At 27.0% G+C, this 23,544-nt stretch overlaps 1 protein-coding gene across 5 annotated transcripts in view; it reads right to left on the bottom strand.

Annotated features, from left to right (window-relative positions):
• The window catches only part of LOC135922152 (synaptic vesicular amine transporter-like), a 90,752-nt gene that overhangs the window by 7,686 nt on the left and 59,522 nt on the right, over positions 1 to 23,544 (bottom strand). For 3 of the 5 annotated variants that reach the window (XM_065456577.1, XM_065456575.1, XM_065456578.1), the window contains 7 exons: positions 16,711 to 16,893; positions 9,917 to 10,018; positions 5,786 to 5,881; positions 5,643 to 5,721; positions 5,508 to 5,559; positions 5,379 to 5,442; positions 5,005 to 5,124 (listed from right to left, as the gene is read on the bottom strand). In XM_065456577.1, the coding sequence (XP_065312649.1) occupies positions 5,005 to 5,124; positions 5,379 to 5,442; positions 5,508 to 5,559; positions 5,643 to 5,721; positions 5,786 to 5,881; positions 9,917 to 10,018; positions 16,711 to 16,893 (696 nt within the window). The remainder of the gene's footprint in view (positions 1 to 5,004; positions 5,125 to 5,378; positions 5,443 to 5,507; positions 5,560 to 5,642; positions 5,722 to 5,785; positions 5,882 to 9,916; positions 10,019 to 16,710; positions 16,894 to 23,544) is intronic. The other 2 variants (XM_065456579.1, XM_065456580.1) reach the window with 2 other exon arrangements.

The raw sequence follows: 23,544 nt of genomic DNA, 5'->3' as shown, positions 1-23,544 counted from the left end.
GACACTACAAGCAATATCAACACATCCCAGACCTTTATAAACAAATGTCTAAGAAGAATTACTAAAACATACCACCCATAAAACACTTCAAACTCAACTCTCTGGAATAGGTACGACATCCTACCAATCAATCGACTCATTCCTTTGAGGAGATTAGAATTACTTGGTCATTGCTTAAGACATTCTCAAGATAATATGATATTTTCATCCATGAAATGGACCCCAGATTATGGGAGGCAGAGAACTCCCAAATGTTATTGGCTGACAAAATGTCTGAAGGACATGGACGTGATCAATCTTTCGTTTACAGATTTTTTGGCACTCAGCAAAAACAAAAACATCTAAAGAAACACCTAAAATACATGCTTAAACGCGGGCTGAATTAGAGCAGGAATAATCAGGAGGAATGAGACTGCTCTCTCACCTGCTTTTTCTTTCTCCTCTTCTCAGTTGAATGACAATTTATGCTTTCGGCACGGGTTATTTTGGAAACTATGGATTGAATGAAATATGATAAGGTTAATGGTAATTTTTCTCTTTTTTTTTCTTTTTGATAACCCTTTTCTTTTTCTTTTCTCTACTGGACGAACGATATTGATAACGACAATGATAATCTTGGAAGCATGAATTAGTATTGTTAAACGGCTAGATTTGAGCAGATTTTTAAAAACGACTTACTCAATATTTTATCTAGAAAAATATTACTCAACCTGAAGATTTTTTCTCATAGATGGCACAAAGGTCTTCTTTTAGCAAAATCTGGAGATTTGAGCAATATTTCTTTGGCTAAAATAATGAGTTAGCCGTTTTTAAAAATCGGCTCAAAATCCGTTTAACAACATTAGTGTGAATAATAATAATGATAACGATTCCCGTTCATAATAATAATAATGATAATGTTATAAATATAATGAGAAATCCGAGTATCGTTTGCATAGTACAGACAAGGATTTATGGGGACACCCGTTATTGACTTCAATGAATGACAAAAAATAATGAAGGAAATAATAAACATAAGAAATAGAAAAAAGGAAAACGTAAAAAACAAATAAAATGATAATAAGCTTCTTAGGATAATGGTTTTCAGGGATCAACTTTACAATTATAGGGAACTTAGATGCCTCTGGAACAGGACACGCTATATAGGCATAACATTATCTTCCAAGGATATATTTACCGGACATAAGACATATTTTTCTTCTCTTAAATAATCTAACCAAGCGTCAGGTTCATTATTATAAATATTGTTATAGTTGTATACTATAATAAAACGGGTATATATCATGTATAGCATCTATATATTAGTGAATATACAAGGTGCATGCTACAACTCCTGGTGGGTGATGAAATTACACTTCGTGCATGGTAATAAATGAATGAATACTTAATTTTTGCATTACTTACACTAGAAAAACTAGCATACTAACTTAGTATGACTTTAAAGTATTTATTTTCATGATGCATTTTCATCATATAATTTCTATTAGCTTATTTACATTCCTTCTGTGGTAGCTATTGCAGAATAACTGTTTCCTGCATTTTATATATATCTTAAAATGTATATCTACTAAAATATTATTTTAAATATGATATGTAAATAAATAAATTTCTGCATCACTAAGGGAAAACTATCCTATGAACTACCTAATTTTATAATAATTATTAAACTACAGTAATTAAATTTTTTTTACCCTTTCAAAATCTCATCATTAATTACTTATTATTTAATAGAAGAATGGACAATGGTTTAGTACCTGTAACATTCATATTTTACTCTAACAATAGTTAAAATACTCGTAACACTAATATTTACTATCTCATCTGAAATTTTTTAGATGGGTTTAATGTAAATCCATTTCAATTGATCCTATTCATGGATTTTTTATATATTTTATTCTTAAATGATTTTCCTTAAATATTATTACAGCACTTTTATTTCACATTAACTTTAGCACACACTAACACTAAGTCAATGAATGAATTCTAATTTATGCTAATCAGCCCTTGCCCTACCCCAGCATATTTAAATATATGTGCTATTCTCGGGTATAGGCTTTTATTTTGTCGACTCTTTTTATCTCAGCCTATAGAGCTTTAAACACAGTTTTTGAATTATTGTACATATAAGTATGTGTGGCTTTACCACAAACGTGTAAAGGGCTCCATGAATTTTCCCACAAACCTTTTTAATATCCAGTTTGGAAAAATGAGAAAAGCCCATCCTAACTCTCTTGCAGCGTCTACATGACAGGATATTCACTGGATACACACACCCATCAAAAATCTATGCCTAACCCCTTAAAAAATTCTTGCTGCCTTCGGCGACGATATTCCCACATTATTGAAAACACCTTCTTAATGATATTTGTACTCCCTTCATAACTTAAAAACGAACTTAAATTATTACTGTTCTACTGCCAACTATAAAAAAAAATTATTTTTTATAACATGAAATCAATTAAAAATTCCCTTATTTACAATGAATACATTATTATGTGTTGTGCCGATTTAATTTATAACATCTCCATATTTTTTAATTCGTTTGTAAATAAAATGATCTAACTTGTAAAAATTGATAAGAATATATAAATATGCTATTTAAACAATTTTTTGCAAGTCATATAATTTTATTCTCAAATAAATTAAAATATGGAAATGTTTTTCATTAAATCTGGTCAACAATATTGTATGACACGAATATGAGTTTACTGTTAGAATTTTTAACGCATTTAAATTACGTAAAGGATAGCACAAATTGATCCAGAAATAGTTTTATTTGGAAAATAATGTCTATGATTGTGTGCCATATATAGATTTGGTTAATGTTTAGCAATATTTATTGTATTCTATAGGTCTATAATAAAAGTATAAATTTTTAGAGCAATACATTTTGCTCTATTTTATCTAAAAATTTTATAGATAACCCCCCATTATATTATCCTATATACCGTCTACCCCCCTTAAATCCTATCCCCTACCCCCCTCAAATAATTTGGATACAAACTGTTCCTACCCCTCCCGCTCATGTAGACGCTGCTCTCTTGTATCTACAACTAGAGGGTGAAATGTTTCTTTTTTATCAGGAATCACGAATTTAAGCGATAAATTTGTTGATGACGCTTAGTTATTTGAAAAATGGTAATATTCTGCTGATAAATTACAATATTAAATTAAATTTTCCTTTTATTTTTATATTTAGGATTTATAATTTAAAATTTCTAAAAAAAATATATTGGAGCTGGAGCCCCTTTGCCCTCCCCCCTAGGGAAACTACTGAGAGACGCTATTTCTATAGTGGAACAAGTGCATGAATGATAACAAGAGAAAGGAAAGTAGCTTTACTATATAATTATAGATCTGGAAAAGGCATTACACGAAGTGCAACGAGAGGTCACAAAGTGGACATGAGGAAATCAGGCGTGAATGAATAGCTAATAACCACCGTGATTATGATTTATGAGGAGACACAAACGGATAGTGATAGGTTTTGGATAAAGGTAATACTACATCAGGGTTCCGTTTTGAGTTATTTATTATTATTATAATAATGAATGTAATAACTAGAGGGAGGTAAAGAACTCCCATGTGAAATGTGATGTCTAGTAGTGATAGCGAAGATTAGAAGGGAATTGGAGGATTACATGAATGGAGGTTGGCTAAAGAAGCGATAAGTTTTAAAATGAATATAGAAAAGACGATGATGTTTGGAGTCAAGGGCAGATAGAAGAAACAGGCAATTAGCAATATAGTGTATATGAAAAAGGTATAGCTAGTTAATAATTGTCGCAATTTGATTTAAAATGGGCATGTAATGTAAAGTGAAGTTTGAAGAAGGCAAGTGTGACTTTTGCTTGTAATGAGTGTACGAGGAGGTGCAAGATGATTGCAAAAAGATTGGTTTTATATCGGAAAAAATTTTTAAAAAGTTTTGCTACCTAGGATAAACTTAGGCAAATGAAGACATTAAGCAGTTGTGGCAAGATACGATCGATTATAAAAAATTAATAGAGATGTCTTCAATTTTTAAAAATTAAAATGTGTTCTTGCTTTGAAGAGAAAAGTGTATGCAAGATGTGTGAAATTGTATGATGTATCTACAGCGAGATATGCGCAATCAATGCGACTCACTCAGCCAAGTTAAAAAGAACGGTGTCGATAGATAAATTTGTGGGGTATTTACGAAAAAGAAAAACAAACAAAGAACTGAGAGAAAAGATTGGAGAAAATGCAAGTGATGATGTCGTGAGAAGAAATAAAATGAGATTATTTGGATACGCGAATAGATAAATAGATACTATTGGTAGTAAATGAAACAAAACTCAGAGTATGATTAAAGATAAGCTGGGCGAAAATGTTAGGTTTAACCGCGGTGCCTGGAGGAAATGGAGAAAGGAGATTTTGGGGAAATGGACTATCCGGACAAACTAGGATAAAGCTAAACGAAAAAGAAGAATTGTCCACGACGTAGCTATGGTTCCGGTGCTTTGATTCCAATTCTGATTGTTCGGGTTCCAATTATTTAAAAACGAACATTTTCATCAATTTACATGTAAATTATTTATACTTTTGTTAGAAACCTATTTCGGTATAGGTTTCTGCAAATTTTAAAAGGGGATCTCGTTCCAATTCCTATAAATTTTATGATGAATTACTGGTTTATGTTGCTTAATTTATCACGACTATAAGGCTTCCTGTTCTGGTATCAAATTATTGGTTATACAAGTATATTGGTATTTATGATGTCATAATTATGAATATCTAGAGGTAATGATCTCTATAATTGTAAAATAGGTCTGGTTTATTAATATATGTTTAGATATTTAATACCACTTTATATATCATATCTAAAGTTTAATAAACCTAATAGAATAATTCCAATTTTAAATTTTAGCTCCAACTATAAAATATTCTGAATAAAATTGTTTTATTAATAAATTTTATTAAGTTTTTTTTCCATGATTTCTTAAATTTGATTTCGCTCAATAAGTTAGTCTTTTTTTTTACCTAACGAGTATCCTAAACAAAACGCGACATCTGCTATAGCATATATATTTCCATAAACAGCTACATGCCTTACATCAACTAAATTTCCCATAGTTGGCATCATTGAAGAATCTACCATGCCTGAAATTTTTCATTTATTTAGTTTTAAATAAAAAATAACATTACGCATTGAGCTACATGGAACGCTAGGTAAAGTTTTAGTAATAAAGTTGTAACTTTCCTATGAAAAAAAGTCATTATTAGGCCTTAATGCCAATTTTGTTAAATTATTTTAATCTTATAAAATAAAAAAAATATTTTAATTAAATTTTTTTGGAGGGGGGGGGGTTACTTGAACTGATTTTATAAAAGCAGAAACATAAGATTTTGAGAACCTATTGAAAAGCCTAATCCTGCGTTCGGTAATATCAATCCTTTCAAATCGCGAGCCCTGGGGATCTAGATTAAAATATTAAAAAGATTTAAGGCGCATAAATGTATAATCATATAATACAAAAATATACCAACGTGAGACATATCCCTATAAGAATCATTCCTGCCATAGCACAAAACCACCTAAAATATAAAATAAATAGTGCAAAATAATAAAAGAAAATCAACAATATATTTTTTTAATTCTAAATGTTCCAAATTTTTACCTTCCAAATTTATTGCCCAATGCTCCGAAACTACTAGTCCCAATTAAGTAAGATATGCTGGCTGGCAAGAAGGCTATGCCTTAAATAAAAAGGATATAAATAATTTACAATCCAATATTAACGAAAAATTATCACTATAATACCTAATTCCCATTTAGCTGAATTCATAGTATCCATCATCCATATCGGCATGGAAGGTTCTAGCATAGCAATGCCCATATTACTTAAGGTAATGGAACCTAATAAATAGAGAAGCTGTAAGGCAAATTAACTTATAATTAAAAGAAAATTCTCTTTGATCAAATATATATACATTATCTATATTAGATATTTGCTGGGATGTGGTAGGGAGGGAGGCATCTAAAAAAATTTAGTCTTCCCCTACCAGAAATTTACAAAGTAGAGGGCATGGTAAGCACCTTCCAAAAAATTAATTTTTTTTAATGATATTTGAGCAAATTATTGATATTTTTTATCATGAATTAAACAAGAAATATTTTATAAACTACATTTTTAATTAAAAATCTAACCCCTCCCTATTTTAACTGGTTTTTAAAATAAAATATCAAATAGAAATAGAAAATTTTATTTTATTCCTTTTGACCAACAACTCTCCCCACAAAGACTGCACATATCAAGTGAATGGTGGAATTATACAATTGATAACAGCCATTTACAAGGCAGAACACATAAACTACGACGTTTGCTTTAAGAAAGTAGAAATCTCCCAATTTAGATGAATACAAAGCTGCCAAAAAGGATTATAAAACCAACCAAAGAAAAATATTGGTTGAGATTGCATTAAAAATGCAAAAATATTTTGTAATATAAATGGTTAATCACATTAATAAATTAACCAAGATAATATTTAAAATTTCATATTATCTTGCAAAGGTAATCGGTCTTTTGTAGATTTTGAAAATAGATTTACAAAAGCACAATGGTTTAGATATGAGGCATCTTTTGCATTCTAAGTATTCTGCTTTGTTAATAATTGAAGGCATTTCCAAAGAAATGCAGATGAATATTGTAAACAGTTATATAAATTTCCTTTAAAATCGCTATCCTGGCAGATAAATCTATGTCAAATAAATATCTTGGTTATTTATGTAAAATCGGTGTTGGAGTCCTCTTTTTATGAAACTATTTTTATATTTCTAGATCTGATTAAAACTGAATCAAATATGTAAGGGATATTTTATACTAGACTAGATCATCTCAAATCACCTGTTTTCATAAATTTTTTGCAAAAAACAGAATTTATATTATAAACGATTGCGCTTGTCAAGTATGGGAAGATTTTGGCGTTTCAACGCGCCTTTGCGCACTATATCCAATGATCATCTGACATTGTTAAATAAACGCGTAGAATTAACTATGTCCAATGCAATAAAAAGTGTTACAAGCGTTAATCACTTTAAAAACTTTATTGACACAATATATAGATTAAATAGCCAATCTAACAAAAATCAAGGAGCGTTGGATCAAATAGTGTTTGAATTCTACTTTCAGTTGCGAAGATTGGATGGGTACTTGATGTACGATGGGTGGTGTCTAGCAGTTTTTACACAGTTAAGAAAGTTTGGAATAACAATGAGGCCCTGTAAACGCAAAAATTTAGCAAATTCTAGCAACAGTAAAACATTTAACCGGCTGTCCACCCGATTAGAAAGTGATGAATTCTTATCAGATCTCGCCTTGATGTATGATGTTGTATATGATTTATATAATCTGTCTTAGAGGCTTCAGACAAGAACAATAATTTTACCGAAAGCTGAAAAATTAATAAAATAAGTATTTGTGTTCTAAAATCGTTTAAGGATATGCCTGGTAGGTTCTAATCTTTTAGAATGTATAAATGAATGTTTATATAATATTATTAAAAGAGAATATAAAAATATCTAAAGAAGTTAGAAAAATAAATAAATTTAGATTAGTAATATTGAAAAAAAATTGAATGCACTCTGGTATCAACGAAAATTAATTCCTTATACTGCCTTAAAAGACAATATGCAAATTAGGATAATGGATGTTAGTTACAATCTAGTTAATTAAAAATTCTATATAAAATTTTACAGTTATATCATTTTAGCTATCTTATCGAATAAATATTTATAAAAAGATAACTGGCCAGCTGACCTTCACATTCTTTATATGGAAGAGCAAATTAAATTACTTTGTTTCCAATTGAAACTCCATATAGATTTTGTAATAAATGAGATGAGGGAATATATTGAGAATGATGAAAGTAATGAATGCGGATTTGAAAGAGTTTCAAAAATTGATTAACACAATTCCTTATAGTAGGGGAGACTGAGGTTAGGTAACCCGGGTCTTGGCAAACCACTTAATCTCGTTATAAAATTAAATAGACTAGTAGGTTTTAATTTTATCCTAATATAGCTTTTATTAGTATGTATCTATAGACAAAAAATCTGAAATAATTAATAATTAAAAATTTTATTTAAAATAAAATTTTAATGTCAAATTCAACAGATTTTTACATGACAGAATTTTAATTTTTATTAAGTTATATAATCATTTATATATAAAATTTTATAGCAAAGTTTTACCCTCTCATTATTTGAGAAAGTTTTATGAGCATTTATTTTTTCTAGATATTATTCCAATCATGATTAGTCAATATAAAGCTAGCGGGGCTTGCCAAACCATAAACGCCAATCCATTTGAATAATTTTTTTTGTAATTATTACATTATTCGATATGGTAAACGTCGCTAACTAACTAACGGGTAATTTTCTATACACTATCTTTTTTATGTAATTTTTATACAATTAAATTAAATTTTGGCAATATTAAATTATAAAGATTAATGTAGTAGTTTATATAATATAATCAATTTTAACAATATTAAATAATAAAGATTATGTAATAAAAAATCGAAATGGCAATGTTAAAAAATTAAAATATTATTTTTGAATAATTAAGATAATTAATATAATCTAAGGTTTTATTTGGCATTTTTGGTATTCTTATATCAAATTTCATGAGGTAATATAAGAGATATAAAGAGACTGGGTCATTTATTAGTGTAGGCCATAATAATTAAAAGAGAGCATTCACAGTTGAAGAAGAAGGAACATAGCTAACTATCTCACCCAAACTAGTAAAATAATTTATGGTCTTTCAATTAAAGAGGTATAAATTTATCTTTCATTTTATATATTGTTTTTAGATAAAAATATTATCCTACCATATGGCAGTTAATGTGAAAAAAAATATTTCAAAATCTTGGAAAGAAATTTCATGGCTGTGTATAATTGGTATTTAAGATTATGCCAAGAAATTATAATCTCTCCTTTTTTTCATGTCCAAAATGTTTATTAAATTAACCAAAATTAAGTTTCAATTTTGATAATAATTAGCTTCAATTTAAAAGTATTATGATATTTTGAATAATAAAATTATTCTATACGTATCATTATTAATAAATAAAATTGCATTTCATTTCATTAAGTCTAAAACGAATGATCTAGGAAAGGAAACCCGTTACAGTGGTTTGCCTAACCCCACTACTGAAGCTTGTTAGGCAAAATTTGTCAAAAATTTGATTATTGTCGTAGTTTTATTATATTAATTTTTGTATAATGCCAATCAACCAAAATAAATAAGGTTGATTGGATTATAATTATCATAATAGCACACGTGATATATTTTTTTATTGTGTTGGAAAATAATTGTAAAAAAATGATGAGATTTTTAACATTTTATTTTTTATTTATAAAATATATGATTTGTGCTTTACTAATAAAGAATATATTCTAGCTCCTAAAGGAACAGTTATAAATTATCAGTTAAGTTTTGGAAGGGTAGAGAGGATTTTTGTTAGTTATTATACCTTTTTTTCAATTATATTCTTAAAAATATTTATAAGGCACCTTTATAAAGTATAGTTATAAATAACGATTCATATATTGTTCCTTATAATATCTAAAAAAAACAGAGGATTTGCTGACTTTGCAAAAATCGGTTTGACTAGCCCCAGTCTCTCCTGCTACAAAATGTAAGAGCAGCTTTCACCTAGAGCTCACTAATAACGTCTGAATTTTTTTTATTTAGGCCAGGCCGGGGAAATTTTTTTTTCCATATATATATTTGCTAATATATTTTTTAATTTAACCACTCTCCAATATTATAAATAGATTTTAAAAAACAGGGCCTAGCCGGAGAATCTTAGTAAAAAAATTGAAACCGGACTGGAAACTAATTTCCACTGAGAATTTTGCTATTTGTAGATCATTAATTCATATTACCTGCGGCTATTAAAATGAGTGGATCCTTTATTAGATCTATAATTGAAACCCCTTGTATGTCCGATTTCGTGATCCTTGGTTGTAAAACGAATAACTGTAAGACTTCAAATTTAAAAAAAAATTTTTAATCGCATAATATTTATGAAATTATAAATATTTAAATATTTTCTACATATTCTTCTTAGATATAAAATAAAGTTAGCCTAGAAACAAATTTTTAAAAAAAAACAATCAATCTTATAAAGGATGATTAATAACTGGTAAAAAATATTAAAAAAGTAAAAGTTGATCTCTATTCTTCAAATGTTTATTTAGGAAATAATGTTTCACAAGATATGGACACTAATTAAATATCAGGGGCGTAGACAAGAAGAAGAGCCTCCCCCTTACTCTAACCCCCCCCCCCCCCCCCCCCCATAAAATTTATTTAAAAAAAATGAATTAATATAATTACGAAAATTTAGATATTTCTAATCTATATTTTTTTGTTTATAATTTTTAAAAGTATCCGTCTTTAATTTAATTTTTTAAAAAAAATAAAAAATCACTTAATTTTTTTATTTATTACAATTTATGATAAGGAACAAGGGGCTTAGTTATGAATTTTCCTTAGGAGGGGGTCCATACTTATAAAGCCTGGGGATTTGCCTCCACCTCCAGACCACTCATTAATAGGCTTTCGGCCTTTTGTCTGGTCTTTGCCCTTTTGCCTAGTTTCGGTCTGGTTTATCTTAAAAGTCATGTTTCTTTCTATTTTTTCTTTATAAAATTTTTAGCAATAATATTGGTCATTTTAATTAAAATAACACAAAATTTGACATTTCAGTTTTTATTATAGATTAATATTTCACATTATTATGTTTTTTAACTATTTTATAAGATAATATAATTTAACTAGTAAAAAAAGAGGTAAAAGGTGATTCCCTCTAGGAAGCTAGGAATATGGAATATGTGGTTGCAATTGTTAAATTGCATTTTATTTTAAATATCGTTTTATTTACTATCAAATTTATCATATTATAATCTCTTTAAATAAAATATATTCATTTTAAATTAATTTTATTGTATATTCTTATAGAAACGCAATGTTATTATTATTATATGTTATAACCATATGTTATAGTTAAAATGGATATGTAGTTTAATAAAGGTATATTATTTATACTAAGGTATTATAGAAATAAAAAAAATCTACGATTGTAGTTCTCTATAAAACTTTTTTATGCGAAATTTTTAATTATATTTATATTTAATATAATACAGAAAGTATAAGCAACTAAGGGTTTACAAAAAATGAGTTTAGAGAGCGTAATCCTTCAAAATTTTGTTTATAACTCCTTCCTCCCTTGAAAAATCGAGGCGTCACTGTTAAATACTATCTAATAATTTTAGGTAATGATGTCTGGCATTGTGACGTTATCTAATATTTCTATAATCTTATAAAAAATGTTAGATATCATCGTAAATTGTCATTATATACAAAAAAAAATTTTTTTTCAAGAAGCGCATGTGGCTTAGAAGCTGAGACCTTGATTTGTAAATCACTATTAACTTCAGAAAATTACCTAGTATTTCTGATAGAGTAATGCATAGAGTTGATATAAAGCTTGGGCATGATTTGGACTAAATATCAACTCCTTAATATATTATGCAGGGTTGCTTATTTGACCGGCCAAATACTATTCTAATATCGGTCAAAATCAAATAAATCCTTTTTTTAAGACAATACTATACTTTTCTTATATACAATGAGAGTTGAGCAGGTCCTCCGAAAAAAGAATCTAGACAGATACAGATTCATTGTGAAAAAATAAATTTTAGATACAGATACTAGTATCTTTTTCATAATATTAATTAGAATATCTTATATACAAGATTTAAATTATCATTATCAATTTAATTAGAATAGTTTATAAAATACAGTTTTTATTATTTACTTGTGAAGAACTTAACATACACATATAATGATAATGAATATTTAAATAATTAATAAAATATTTAATGATGAGTTAATTATAATAATCAGGCATTTTAATATTAGAAATAGCCCATTCTTAGCATAGATAGGGAAGGAAGACTAATATTTTTTTATAAGATAATCAAATTTTTCAAATAATTTGTTATTAGACCTTAGCCGTTTTGGCCTACATAACATTGTGCCATGAATTTCCTTTCAATTGAAGCTGATGAAGGTATTGAAGTATTATATTTATAAAAAATTTCCTTAATAAAAGGATAATAATTAAGCATTTATAATGTATTTAGACTTTCTTTAATATAATTTAAAACCACCAGTTCAATGTTATTTGTTATTGAACTCAGCAACATTTGTTTCACCAAAAAAAAATCATCATTTTCTTTATTAGATGATAAATCTATCGGTGTTATAGTTTGGGCTTGATTATACACTCTGGTACTATATTTAACTTATTTTATTAATATATTTTGAAAGTTTTTTTATCATCTGACTCAATCCATAAGTTCTTAAAATATGGATGAGATATTGATGTCAAAAAAGCCTTATTATTCAAATCATAGAAAAATATTTTTTTTAAATCTATTTCCCACACCACCTTAGGCAGCTTTTAATAAAGGTAGCAATATTGCAAACTTGAATATTTAAGATAACCTATGCTCCTTTTAACCACACATAAATAATATACTTAAAAATTTTTAATAAAATATAATAAATTTTATAATATTTCTTAAATTAATTGTCATACAATATCAATGTTTCGCTCTCCGTGAGTCTTTTCATATTTAATATTATCATTTTCTTCAACATTTCTTAATCAATTTTTCTGTTGCCGATATCTAAAATTGATTTTTGTTTTAGTAAAAATATTAACCCAAATCGACCAATTTCTTTCTGAAAAAGAAGTAGAATTAGGCATTGCAATTAAAATGCCACTTATATTAATGGGCATTGTGCGAAAAGCTCATTCCATTAACTGAGGCCGGAATCTTATTGTTTCTTATAGAAGTTATTGCTTTCCACATAATGCATGTCGCTTTTACCTCTGAAATTTATTATTAAATAAAATATTTTGATCATCACCACCTTGTAAAACGCCTAATTCCTGTATTATATCACATAAATAAATAGTAATATGTTCCCTTGATATTGGCGACCCAATAAATAAGCAGCATTGTGATCACTTTTCTTTTTCAAACATATATTTTATCTTCAGATTTTTCAGATAAGTCGAATACTCCTCCGGTCAATTGACTAAATTTGACCGATCAAACCTTAATATTATACATTAAAAAGGGGGTTCATTACATTTTAATAAAATTTGGGCCTTGATATCAAATTAATATATGTTGACTGACCTCACATTATTATCTTAATACCATGATTAAACTTATAGCACTCTAAATTTGTGTTAGAAAGAGATGGGTTTCTATTAGATTTTAGCTCAAATTTTAAACAGCATTTAAGCAGGACGAATTTATATAAAGCTCAGTTAGCAATTGTGCATTAAGTTGTAGTAAAATTTAGAAAAATTGGGTTGTAAATGGACGGGAAATGTTCAAATCAAACTGGGGAAATAAATATGTTTAAATCGAGTGCTTCTTCAAAAAAATCAGATTAAAAAAATTTTAGAATTTATTTTTATTTTAACTAGTAAGTAGAAACCAAAATTTGGTAACGCTTATATCAACAATTCTTTTGCTCATTATAACATTGTAATAAGAAAATTTTTTTTAATATCAATTCATTTTATCTTTTATTTTTTTATTAGTTTTATCAGAGGTCTGGACTCCATACAGATTTTACCGATGGGTCCAGGGTTGGAATATTTTTTAAAAAGATGGTTTGTTATAGGTCCAGATTTAAAATTTTTAAAAAATTGGTTTGGGCTCAGGCGGGGTTCAACTAGGTCTACCCTCCATTCACATTCGCGGTTAATTAGAGCTAGCTGTGAATGCGGGTAATCCACTCCCGGGTTCGGCTACGTTTTTCCCAGGTCCGATATTGTTAGATCAATTTAAAATTTTATTTTATTTTATATCTTTCGGCGAGATTTTATTTTTAGTTTCTATTAACGTTTTATTTTATCGTTGCAATTTATATTTGTTTCTTAACTTAAAAAAATCAATATTTATAGTTTTATATTTTCGCTAAAATTGACAATTTATATTTTTTGTTATTTTAACTTAAGTAAAATTCAATTTTAAATCAAGAACATTTTATTTTTTATTTTGCGATTGATTTTTTTATTAATTTTTTTATGGATATATAAAGAACATGTTTTTTGTTAAATGAATAAAAGACACAAATATTTTGTGGAACTTTGATTGATGAATAAAATATAAATAAAATATTTAAAACTTAGAATTTACACTAAATCATCATGGACCTTATTGACCTCAAAAGAAAACTAAATATAAATTCAGAATCAGAAATCTATATAAAAATTCAGCATAAAAAAAAATTACGATTATAAGAAAATTATCAATCGAATAAAAATGAGGTGTATTATTTATTTTATAAAAATAAGTATGAACTTTCAATTGCTACTATTTTTATTACAGCTATAAGTTTTATTGGTAAACAGAATGAAAAATGTGGTAGTCAAGTTAGGACATACATTTATATATAAATGTATTAGGAGTTAAAACTAAAAAATCGAAATATCAAATTTTTTTTGATGATGCATTATTGTTACATTTTTTATATGATATGGTAATTCATCAATCATAAATGTATAAAAAATCAACTTAAAATATTAAAAGCGTGAGTTAAGTATATTAGGTTTTCTGGGCGGATCTTTAAAAAAGTAAAATTTCGGTCATAACGGGTCCAATATTTCATCTGAACGAGTGGGTACTAAGTAATTAAAATACTTATAAAAAGTACACCTATAATCTAGTTCTTGTAAATTATGAAAACAAAGAAATAATATTTTCACACCTATAGATTTTTAATATGTTTGAAAAATGACACTATATGACAAAAAAAATGAGAAGTTAAAGGTTGATTTAAATATAAGCCAAAAAAGTGAACTCTGTTTCGATTCGGTTCTATCCGTTTTGAAAAAAATCCACAACCTATACATTATTATGTCCTCAATAGATCAACAATATAGTTAGGGAATTAAATGATACTTTTCAAGTAAATCTTGATACAGGTATTAACTCTAAAAATTGATCTAAACATAGATACATCGTCTAAATATGTATCTGTACTGCATAATACACATTTTTACAAATGATTCTAAGGAATACAATTTTCTGCAAGATACATTTTTATTATAATTATATACGTGTGCATAATTCCTAATTAAGATTCTATTGTTAAAATAAAAAATTTTAAGCGAGCTTAAAAATTTTTATTGATATAAAATATATATAATTTAATAATAAATAGTATAATTGCTAAAAATTAATAATACCATACAAAATATAATTAAATTATAAATCTGTTGGATTATATAAATGTGATTCCAATAGTTTTAGTCACTAGGAATATATCTGATCCTTGGTGAATTACAGATATTACCCTTATTTCTCTTCTTCTTAAATTATTAAAGCTAATAAAAAAATAGCAAATTATTATTTTATAATCACATTGATCCTTGGTGAATTACAGATATTACCCTTATTTCTCTTCTTCTTCCATTATTAAAGCTAATAAAAAAATAGCAAATTATTATTTTATAATCACATTGATCCTTGGTGAATTACAGGTATTACTCTTTGTTTCTCTTCTTCTTCCGTTATTACTAAAGCTTATAAAAAATAGCAAAATATTATTTTATAATCACATTGATCCATGGTGAATTACAGATATTATCCTTTGTTTCCCTTCCTCTTCCATTATTACTAAAGCTAATAAAAAATAGCAAATTATTATTTAATGATGACATTTACTTTTTTTATTTTTCTATTAAGTTTTCTTTAATGGGTTGCTTTACATTTAAGATTATATTTTTTTACCTGGACTATTTTTAATAGTTCGGGATAATTTCCTATTGCTAAGTATTTTTTGTATTGATTGATACTTATCTGTTATTGCATGAAATCAATTTATAATTATGAAATTAAATCCACCAATTTGATTAATTGAGAAAGTTTTGTGATGTATTAAGCAAAAATTATGACTCTGAATGTATTAATCTATAAATGTATAAATGTATCAATTTATAGTTATGAATTTAAATGTACTAATCTATAAATAGAATAAATGTACCCTATTGATTGACTGAGAAATCAATAAAATTTATGAAGTACAAATCTATAAATGAATTTAATTTATAATTATGAATTTATATGCATCAATCTTTAAATGAAATATTGTCGATTCAAAAAAAAATTATAAATAATGGCGTTTTATTTATTATATTTTAAATTTTGTTTGTAAAAGTTGGTTCGGTCATAAAATCATCTCTATGGTAGTTTAAAATATTGTTTGAATACCATAGTGATTTTAGATGGTAATGAGTTTACAATTCTACACCGGAACCAAATATAAGTTCCAAATGGCAAAAAAATATATACATTTATTTTAAAAATTTATATTGAGATAAGATCTGATACGGAAACTATGATATGGGCTAGGTTTTGTTCTAAAAATATTTATCTTATCTGCATGATTTCACCTGGGACCAAGGTTATATTTTTTAAAAAATATGCATATATTATATATCGCCTAAAATATTTTTTCGGTATAGTTTCTAGTAACATGAGTTTTAATTTTTAATTAATAGAATCTTCATATCATAATCTATATTTAATATCTTAAAAAACTATAGTTATATTTTACAGAATAATTTAAATTTTTCATATACCTCCGTTTCCTAAAGCGAAAAGCGCCAAGATCAAGAAAGGTATTTCTTTTCCAAAAAATTGATACATAAATCCTCCAAATGGTGGGCCAATCAAAACACCCAAAGCTAATCCACTTAATGCTATTCCCATAGCACTTCCCCTTTCTTTGTTATCAGGATAGTAGTCCGCTATCATAGACATTCCTTAAAATAAAATATTTTTTCGTAACTCACTAAAATATTTAAATCTTTTAATTAGGAAAATTAATTCACATTTGAAAAGAATCATACTTAACATACCATCGGCTGAGTGTTATAGTAGTCCATATCCACTTTTGGACAAAATGTATTTTTTTGATCAATCAATACTTCAGTATTGTATTCTCCATGTTACCAAATTAAAATATAATTTTATCTAGTCGACGATATGAATTCTATGATCTAAAAAACTACTATTGAATAATTTCTTTTTAAATTATAGAAAGTTTAATATAATAAATTGTTTAAAATCAAATTGTTATAAGTCTTAACTCATTTTTAACACATTGACAAGCTTAGAATTATTCAATCTTCAATAATATATGGCCTGGTAATTTGTATTTCACTAGATATAAATTGGTGCAATTAAATGGTGAAGAAAATTTCTTGACTCGTGAATTAATCATAGTAAAGAATTTTCCAAACTTAACAATTTTTCAGAGTTGATAAAAAGTAGCGCCCTACCGCGATCGATATTTGTCAAAAAATGTGACGCGCTACCGCTATCATTACCCATAAAAAAAACGTAGCTTTAGCTCTTATTTTTTAAAAGTAGCTTTGCTTTTTGTAAAAAAAATTTAGAAATAAATTTGTTTTATTTTTGCTTATAACGTAATTGTATATAATACATTAAATTCAACTATTATAAATATTTAAATATAGTTATTGATTATAAAAAATTTATGTAAAAAGACTATAATTTATGTAATAAAAATAACTATTTATGTTAATATTCATTTTTTATTTATTTTGTGCATTTTAATAATAGTCTAGAGCGACGATCATTTCTATACTATCATTCCCAAGTCTAGAGCGACGATCAGAAAGTATAAGTTTCGCCTAACTAAATAGTCTCTCAAATCTTCTTTTCTCTCTTCTTAATCTATTATAGATTTTCCATGTTCTATGTGGCTTTTTCCAAAGAACATTCACTAATAGAAACTAGTAGTTTCTATTTTAATAATTGTTTTCTTATATGGGGTCTAATTTTGCCGTCTGTATTTTTAACAGTTAGATACTCTTTTCTTATTTTAAAGTCTATAAATTTTGAGAAGAGTAGACCCCTTTCAAAATTTATAAATACCCATTATAGATGAGCTCTATCTATCCCTTTATTAAATTTTATATACATATTTTTAATACAAGAAAAATTATCAAAAATACTCATTTGAGTATTTTTAAATTTAAAAAAAGCATCTAGAGGATTTTCTATTATTATATAAGTATCCTTTATTTCAAAAAAAAATATCAGTCAAAGTCATTTTTTTGGTTGGGTGTGATACTATTAAGCTTTACCATGAGCCTATCACGTTGATCCTTAACATCATCGGAATTGATACATGGCCAGTTTAGTTTAAAAGTGGGATGAATCATAAATTTTATTTGCAAGTACATCATATGTCTGGCATCTTATTATCCTTTTGATGGCGAATGCTACAGATATTCTTTATGAAGCCTTAGGGACTAGCCAATGGCCTGTGATTCCCAAATAAGCGCTAAAAATATTAATATCAGATCAATTTATAAATATAATTAAGCTTTTACCTTCTGTTATGTTTCAAAATATCTGCCGTGGTCAGGCGCGTACGCAGCGTTGGAGGGCAGGACAAATCCCCCCCCCCCCCCCCCCCCCCCACCCCCAAGCAAAGATTCAGATGCCGGATATATTTTTCAAAAATATTATTGTTTATATTAATTTATATTTTATAATATTTATTCCTTTCTCTTTCTTTTTAAAAATATATTTAATTACATTAATTTTATCACATTCATTTTCTAAGTTATTTTATCAATTAATTTCGATTTCAAGTTTTTCTTGGCGTAATATTTATCTATTATTTTCAAATTTGTAGTGGCTCAATATTTATCTATCATTTTCAAATTTATAGTCAAATAATAATTATGTACATAAGAAATTTTTAACATATTGATGATGATGAAAATTCTAGTCATCCTACAAAAAAGCAAAAAAGTACAAAGAAAGACATATATTTCTTAAGAAGGTATTAAAGATACCTATGATAAATGTTTTATTTAATTATAGATACTCCACCCCTCAATTTTTATATCCACAAACTTTGTGCTAATCTAAAGTTAAAATTTCAAAACATCTATTTTACTAAATGGTTATGGCTAGCTTACTCTATCCGAGACAATGGAGCGTATTGCAAGATATGTGTCATGTTTGGTTCAAGATATGCTAGAAGAAATTTAGTTAAGCTTAACAGTCTTGTTAGGACTCCATTCAACAAGTACAAAGATGCTGGAGAAATCTTTGACAATCATCCAAAAACAAATTATCACATAAGCTGTGAACTGATGATTTAAATTAATTCAAGGTGGAGATATGATTCCCATTTCATCACATATCGACAAAAATAAGATTAAAATAACACAAGAAAATAGATGTAAGATCAATCTATATTGAGGCCATTCCATATTGTGGATTACAAGGCTTAGACGTGGCTATTTGGGTTCAGGAAGCTTGAATTTCAATAATAATGATAATGCATGTAATTTTCGTGGTCTTGCAACATTTAATCTGCATTAATGGAATACCCCAAGCGACAAAATATTTTAAACATAATTATTTTTGCCTTGTCCAACAAGGAGAAAGAAATTGCAAAAAGCTTGTCCAACGAGATAGAGTCTTCGCCATCAAGCAGTAACAGCTTTTATGGAGATAAAAGAGTCGATTATTAATGCTCTTACTGAAATATCAAAATGGCCTGCAAGAGATATTTCCTAAGGAGCAAGCAAATTATTGGATTCAATACTTAAACCAATTTTTTTTCTCATTAGAATGTATTCATAAATTATTTAATTGTACAACTATTTTATGTAATACTTTGATTGAGACGATGAGAATAGCAGAGAGCATTTTGTTAGAACTCAAGGAAATTAGGGCTAATGTAGATGATGAATTTCATATTTAATAGTTTATATTTGAGTCAAAAGCAAAGCTATACGAGTTTAACATTTGTCTCCCTCGACTTGCAGCAAGGCAAGCTCATCGTTCAAACATTTATATATGGTTAGTAGAAGAGTATTATAAAATAAATGTCTTTATCCCTCTCTAGATACATTTATTCAGGCAGCACTTTACCAATCTGCAGATATTACTTCCACAAAAGCCTTCCCAACATTTTTCAGATGGTGATAGAAAAAAATAAATAAAATATTTAGCAGATTTTTATCATGAAGATGTTAAAATATCTTATGATGCCTCCTTATTAGCTGAATTCCAACTATAGTATAAAAGATTAACTATGGCTGATATAGTCCCAAAAAATGCTATGGAAGCTTTGTACCATTTCAAATATCTTTTAGATTATTTTCCCAATGTATTAAAATTATTATATATATTATCACTCTTCCCATTACTCAACTAATGAGAGAACATTCTCTTCAATAAGAAGAATAAAAACATACCTATTAAATACAACTTCTGAAAGAAGATTGAATGGTTTGGCCCTTTTGTATATATTCATATGCACTTTACGCCAAGTACAAGTGAGATAATTGAAAAATTAGCTTAATCCCAATGAAGATTGGATTTTGCATTATATAATATGCTTCTTAATAATATTTTTTATGCTATTTTATTTAAATAATGTGTTATATATTTTTTCATGAATACTTTATAAGTTATTACATACAAAATACAATTTTTCCTAAGAAATTTGTGTATAATTTCCAACATTTAAATTTTTTATACTTTATATATAAATTTTAAAGGCTCAAAAATTTAAATTTCTATATGGTGCCATTTATTATAGTTTAATATTTTCAATTCACATTTATTTTATAGTTTTATAATTCACATTAATTTAAAATTGTGTATTGAAATAATTATTTGCCCTAATAAATTTATGCCCCCCCCTCCCTCTCCCCTCTATAGAAAATTCCTCGTGTGCGCCTGGCCGTGGTACATATATAGGATATCTCTGACAACTTTGCTATAAGAGCATCTTTCACCACTTCAAAGTTATCTGCTATCTTAATCATTAGTGTCTGGTGACATAAAATTGTTATACCGGGGATAAAGCTCAAATCATCATGATAAATGATGGATTATCAACCAAGGACATTGGCTGAGCTTTATCAATATAAAATCCACAATGACTTTATCATCCAGTATCTGAGAAATATTAGCATGTGCAATATTATTAATCAATTTAGCTTGAATTGAATTGAATTGGTCTTCTTGGATATAGTCTCTATACTAAAATTATTATGTTTTTCAATCTCTTTAAAACTGTTGGCATGAACATTCTTGTAAAATAAATACTATTAGAATTTATAAATGACAATTACCTTTAGATGTTTTTGGAAGATATAGCTACTAGATTTATATGAGGATATATATTTTTTTACATTTTAAACTAATAAATTTGTAGCCACCATTTTTCAAATTTTTGAAATGGAAAATGTGTATAATTTTTATCAAGAACATTTTCTTCCAGGGTACTTTCAATTTTATTAATATCATCATTTATATCGATTTAGATATAAATTTGCGATGACATTTTAAATAATCACCAGATGATTTTAGGTTTATAATACAAATTGAAAATATAAATTTCAATATTAAAAAATAAATCGTTATATTTAAATTTTCATGTTTATAGTAATATTCATTATATTTTTAAAAATGAGCTAAGTAGCGGGCTCTTAGCTACCTTCAAAAATAGGAGCGCGCTAAAAAAATTAATAATTAGAAAGAAAGTAGCATACTATTAGCTATCGCTACCAAAAAATAAGCGTGCTACAGTAGCGCGCTACTTTAACAACTCTGCAATTTTTGTTTGAGCAAAACTTATTATATTTACTAATTCACTCATCAACCTACCACCCTTATTAAAGTGCTTTCCTATGTTCGCAAATATTTTTCCTACAAAAGAACTTCTTCAACATCTCTCAAATTCAAAATGCGAAGAGATACTTATCTATTTTCGAAAATGAGAATTCTGGCCTAACATGAATTTAAAATTAAAGACCTATCGGAATTGTTATCAAACTTAAGTTCTAGACTTTCACCTGGCTACAAGCCAACTAGCCATATAAAAGCGACAGGATTCACATCCGCTCACCTTTGTTCCTATTTATATCGGCCTTCCTTTTATCTAAGAAGAGAAGAGAAGTGAATCTCTCAATCTTCAAAATAATTAACAACATTTTATTCCATATTTGTCTAAATTGAGCTAATTGGGAGTCGAAGAATTCAAATTTATCGAGATAAAGAAAGAATAGAGATTGATGAATGACTCAAAGACTATTCTTATTAAAAATTTACAAAAAATATCAAAAGGAATTGAAAGTTGTCTCTTTATTGGAGATTTTTATTTCACAAATTAGCATTTTCAAGGATTAAAAAAATAGAAGACTCTTCTTATAGAAAACTATAATTAAAAATGTAATTCCCGTTCTGATTTTTTGCTGGTAGAGATAATTTAATGTTAGACTGGGATGGGGAGGGGGGAGGTTAATATTTTAATTAATGAGATCAAAGTGTGACATAATAACTATTTTTGTTGACGATATTTAAATTAGTTAGTTAAATTTTCATTGGTAAAAAAAATAGATTGACTTATTTATAAGGGATATTAGAATAAAAACATTTATAAGTTTCTGTTTTCAGCAATGGTTTTATCTATTATAATACAATTGCAGAGTTGCTAAGATATCACGATTCGACCATATTGTATCCGATAGATTATTCTAGTAACAAATATCGAGCATTATGGGCAATAATTTTGACATATTCTTCTATAGTTGTCATATAAGACTATTATAATTGATATGTTTGTTTATTTATATTAATTCATAATAACAAATTTTATTCTTTAATAATCAATATAATTATTATAATAATTTAAAATATATATAAATTGAATAACAATAATTTTTCCTGTAAATTAAAAAATATGAATACATTAAATATGTTCTTGGAATGCTATTTTTTAAGCTTTTCCAATGCCTTTCAATAGTTTTAGTCACTCATGGTATCCTCCTTATATGATTTTCAATTTAAAGATAATATTATATCTATTATTCATGATAACGACCCGAACGTGGTAAAAGCCGTAGAATTAATTAAAAGTATTATGATTTGAATTGTGAGACAGTTTTATATGGTCATTGTTGTATGGCCCATATCCTAAACCTAATCGTTAAAGAGGGACTCATATTTTTGGAAGATAAATTAATAAATATAGAAGCGTTAGTTTTAAAATTACATATCTCGCCAAAATTATTGCAGTCATATCAATCTTTTAGGGGTTATTTAAAACAAGATGAAACAGTGTATAAATTATAATAAAAGCCATTAATAATGTATAAAATAAAAATATTTTTGTATATTTATTATATTCCTTTTCAAATTTTTTATATCTATTTACATAGAATATCAACGCAATACTACACCTCATCAAACTTGGGTTAAATGAACAATTTAAAATTCTTCGCAAATTTGGAAGAATTTCTAACACCATTTTATCAAATCACTGTAGAAATAAGCAGAAAATCTCTAACAATAAGGATGGCAATATTATTCTATAATAATTTTATAGATAATTTGAAAAATCAGGAGATAGG

This window comes from Gordionus sp. m RMFG-2023, chromosome 1 (genome assembly GCF_954871325.1).
Source record: "Gordionus sp. m RMFG-2023 chromosome 1, tfGorSpeb1-WG-v2, whole genome shotgun sequence".
Classification (NCBI taxonomy): domain Eukaryota; kingdom Metazoa; phylum Nematomorpha; class Gordioida; order Chordodea; family Parachordodidae; genus Gordionus; species Gordionus sp. m RMFG-2023.
The sequence above is the reverse complement of the archived record's forward strand: the minus strand, read 5'-3'. Positions and strand labels throughout refer to the sequence as shown.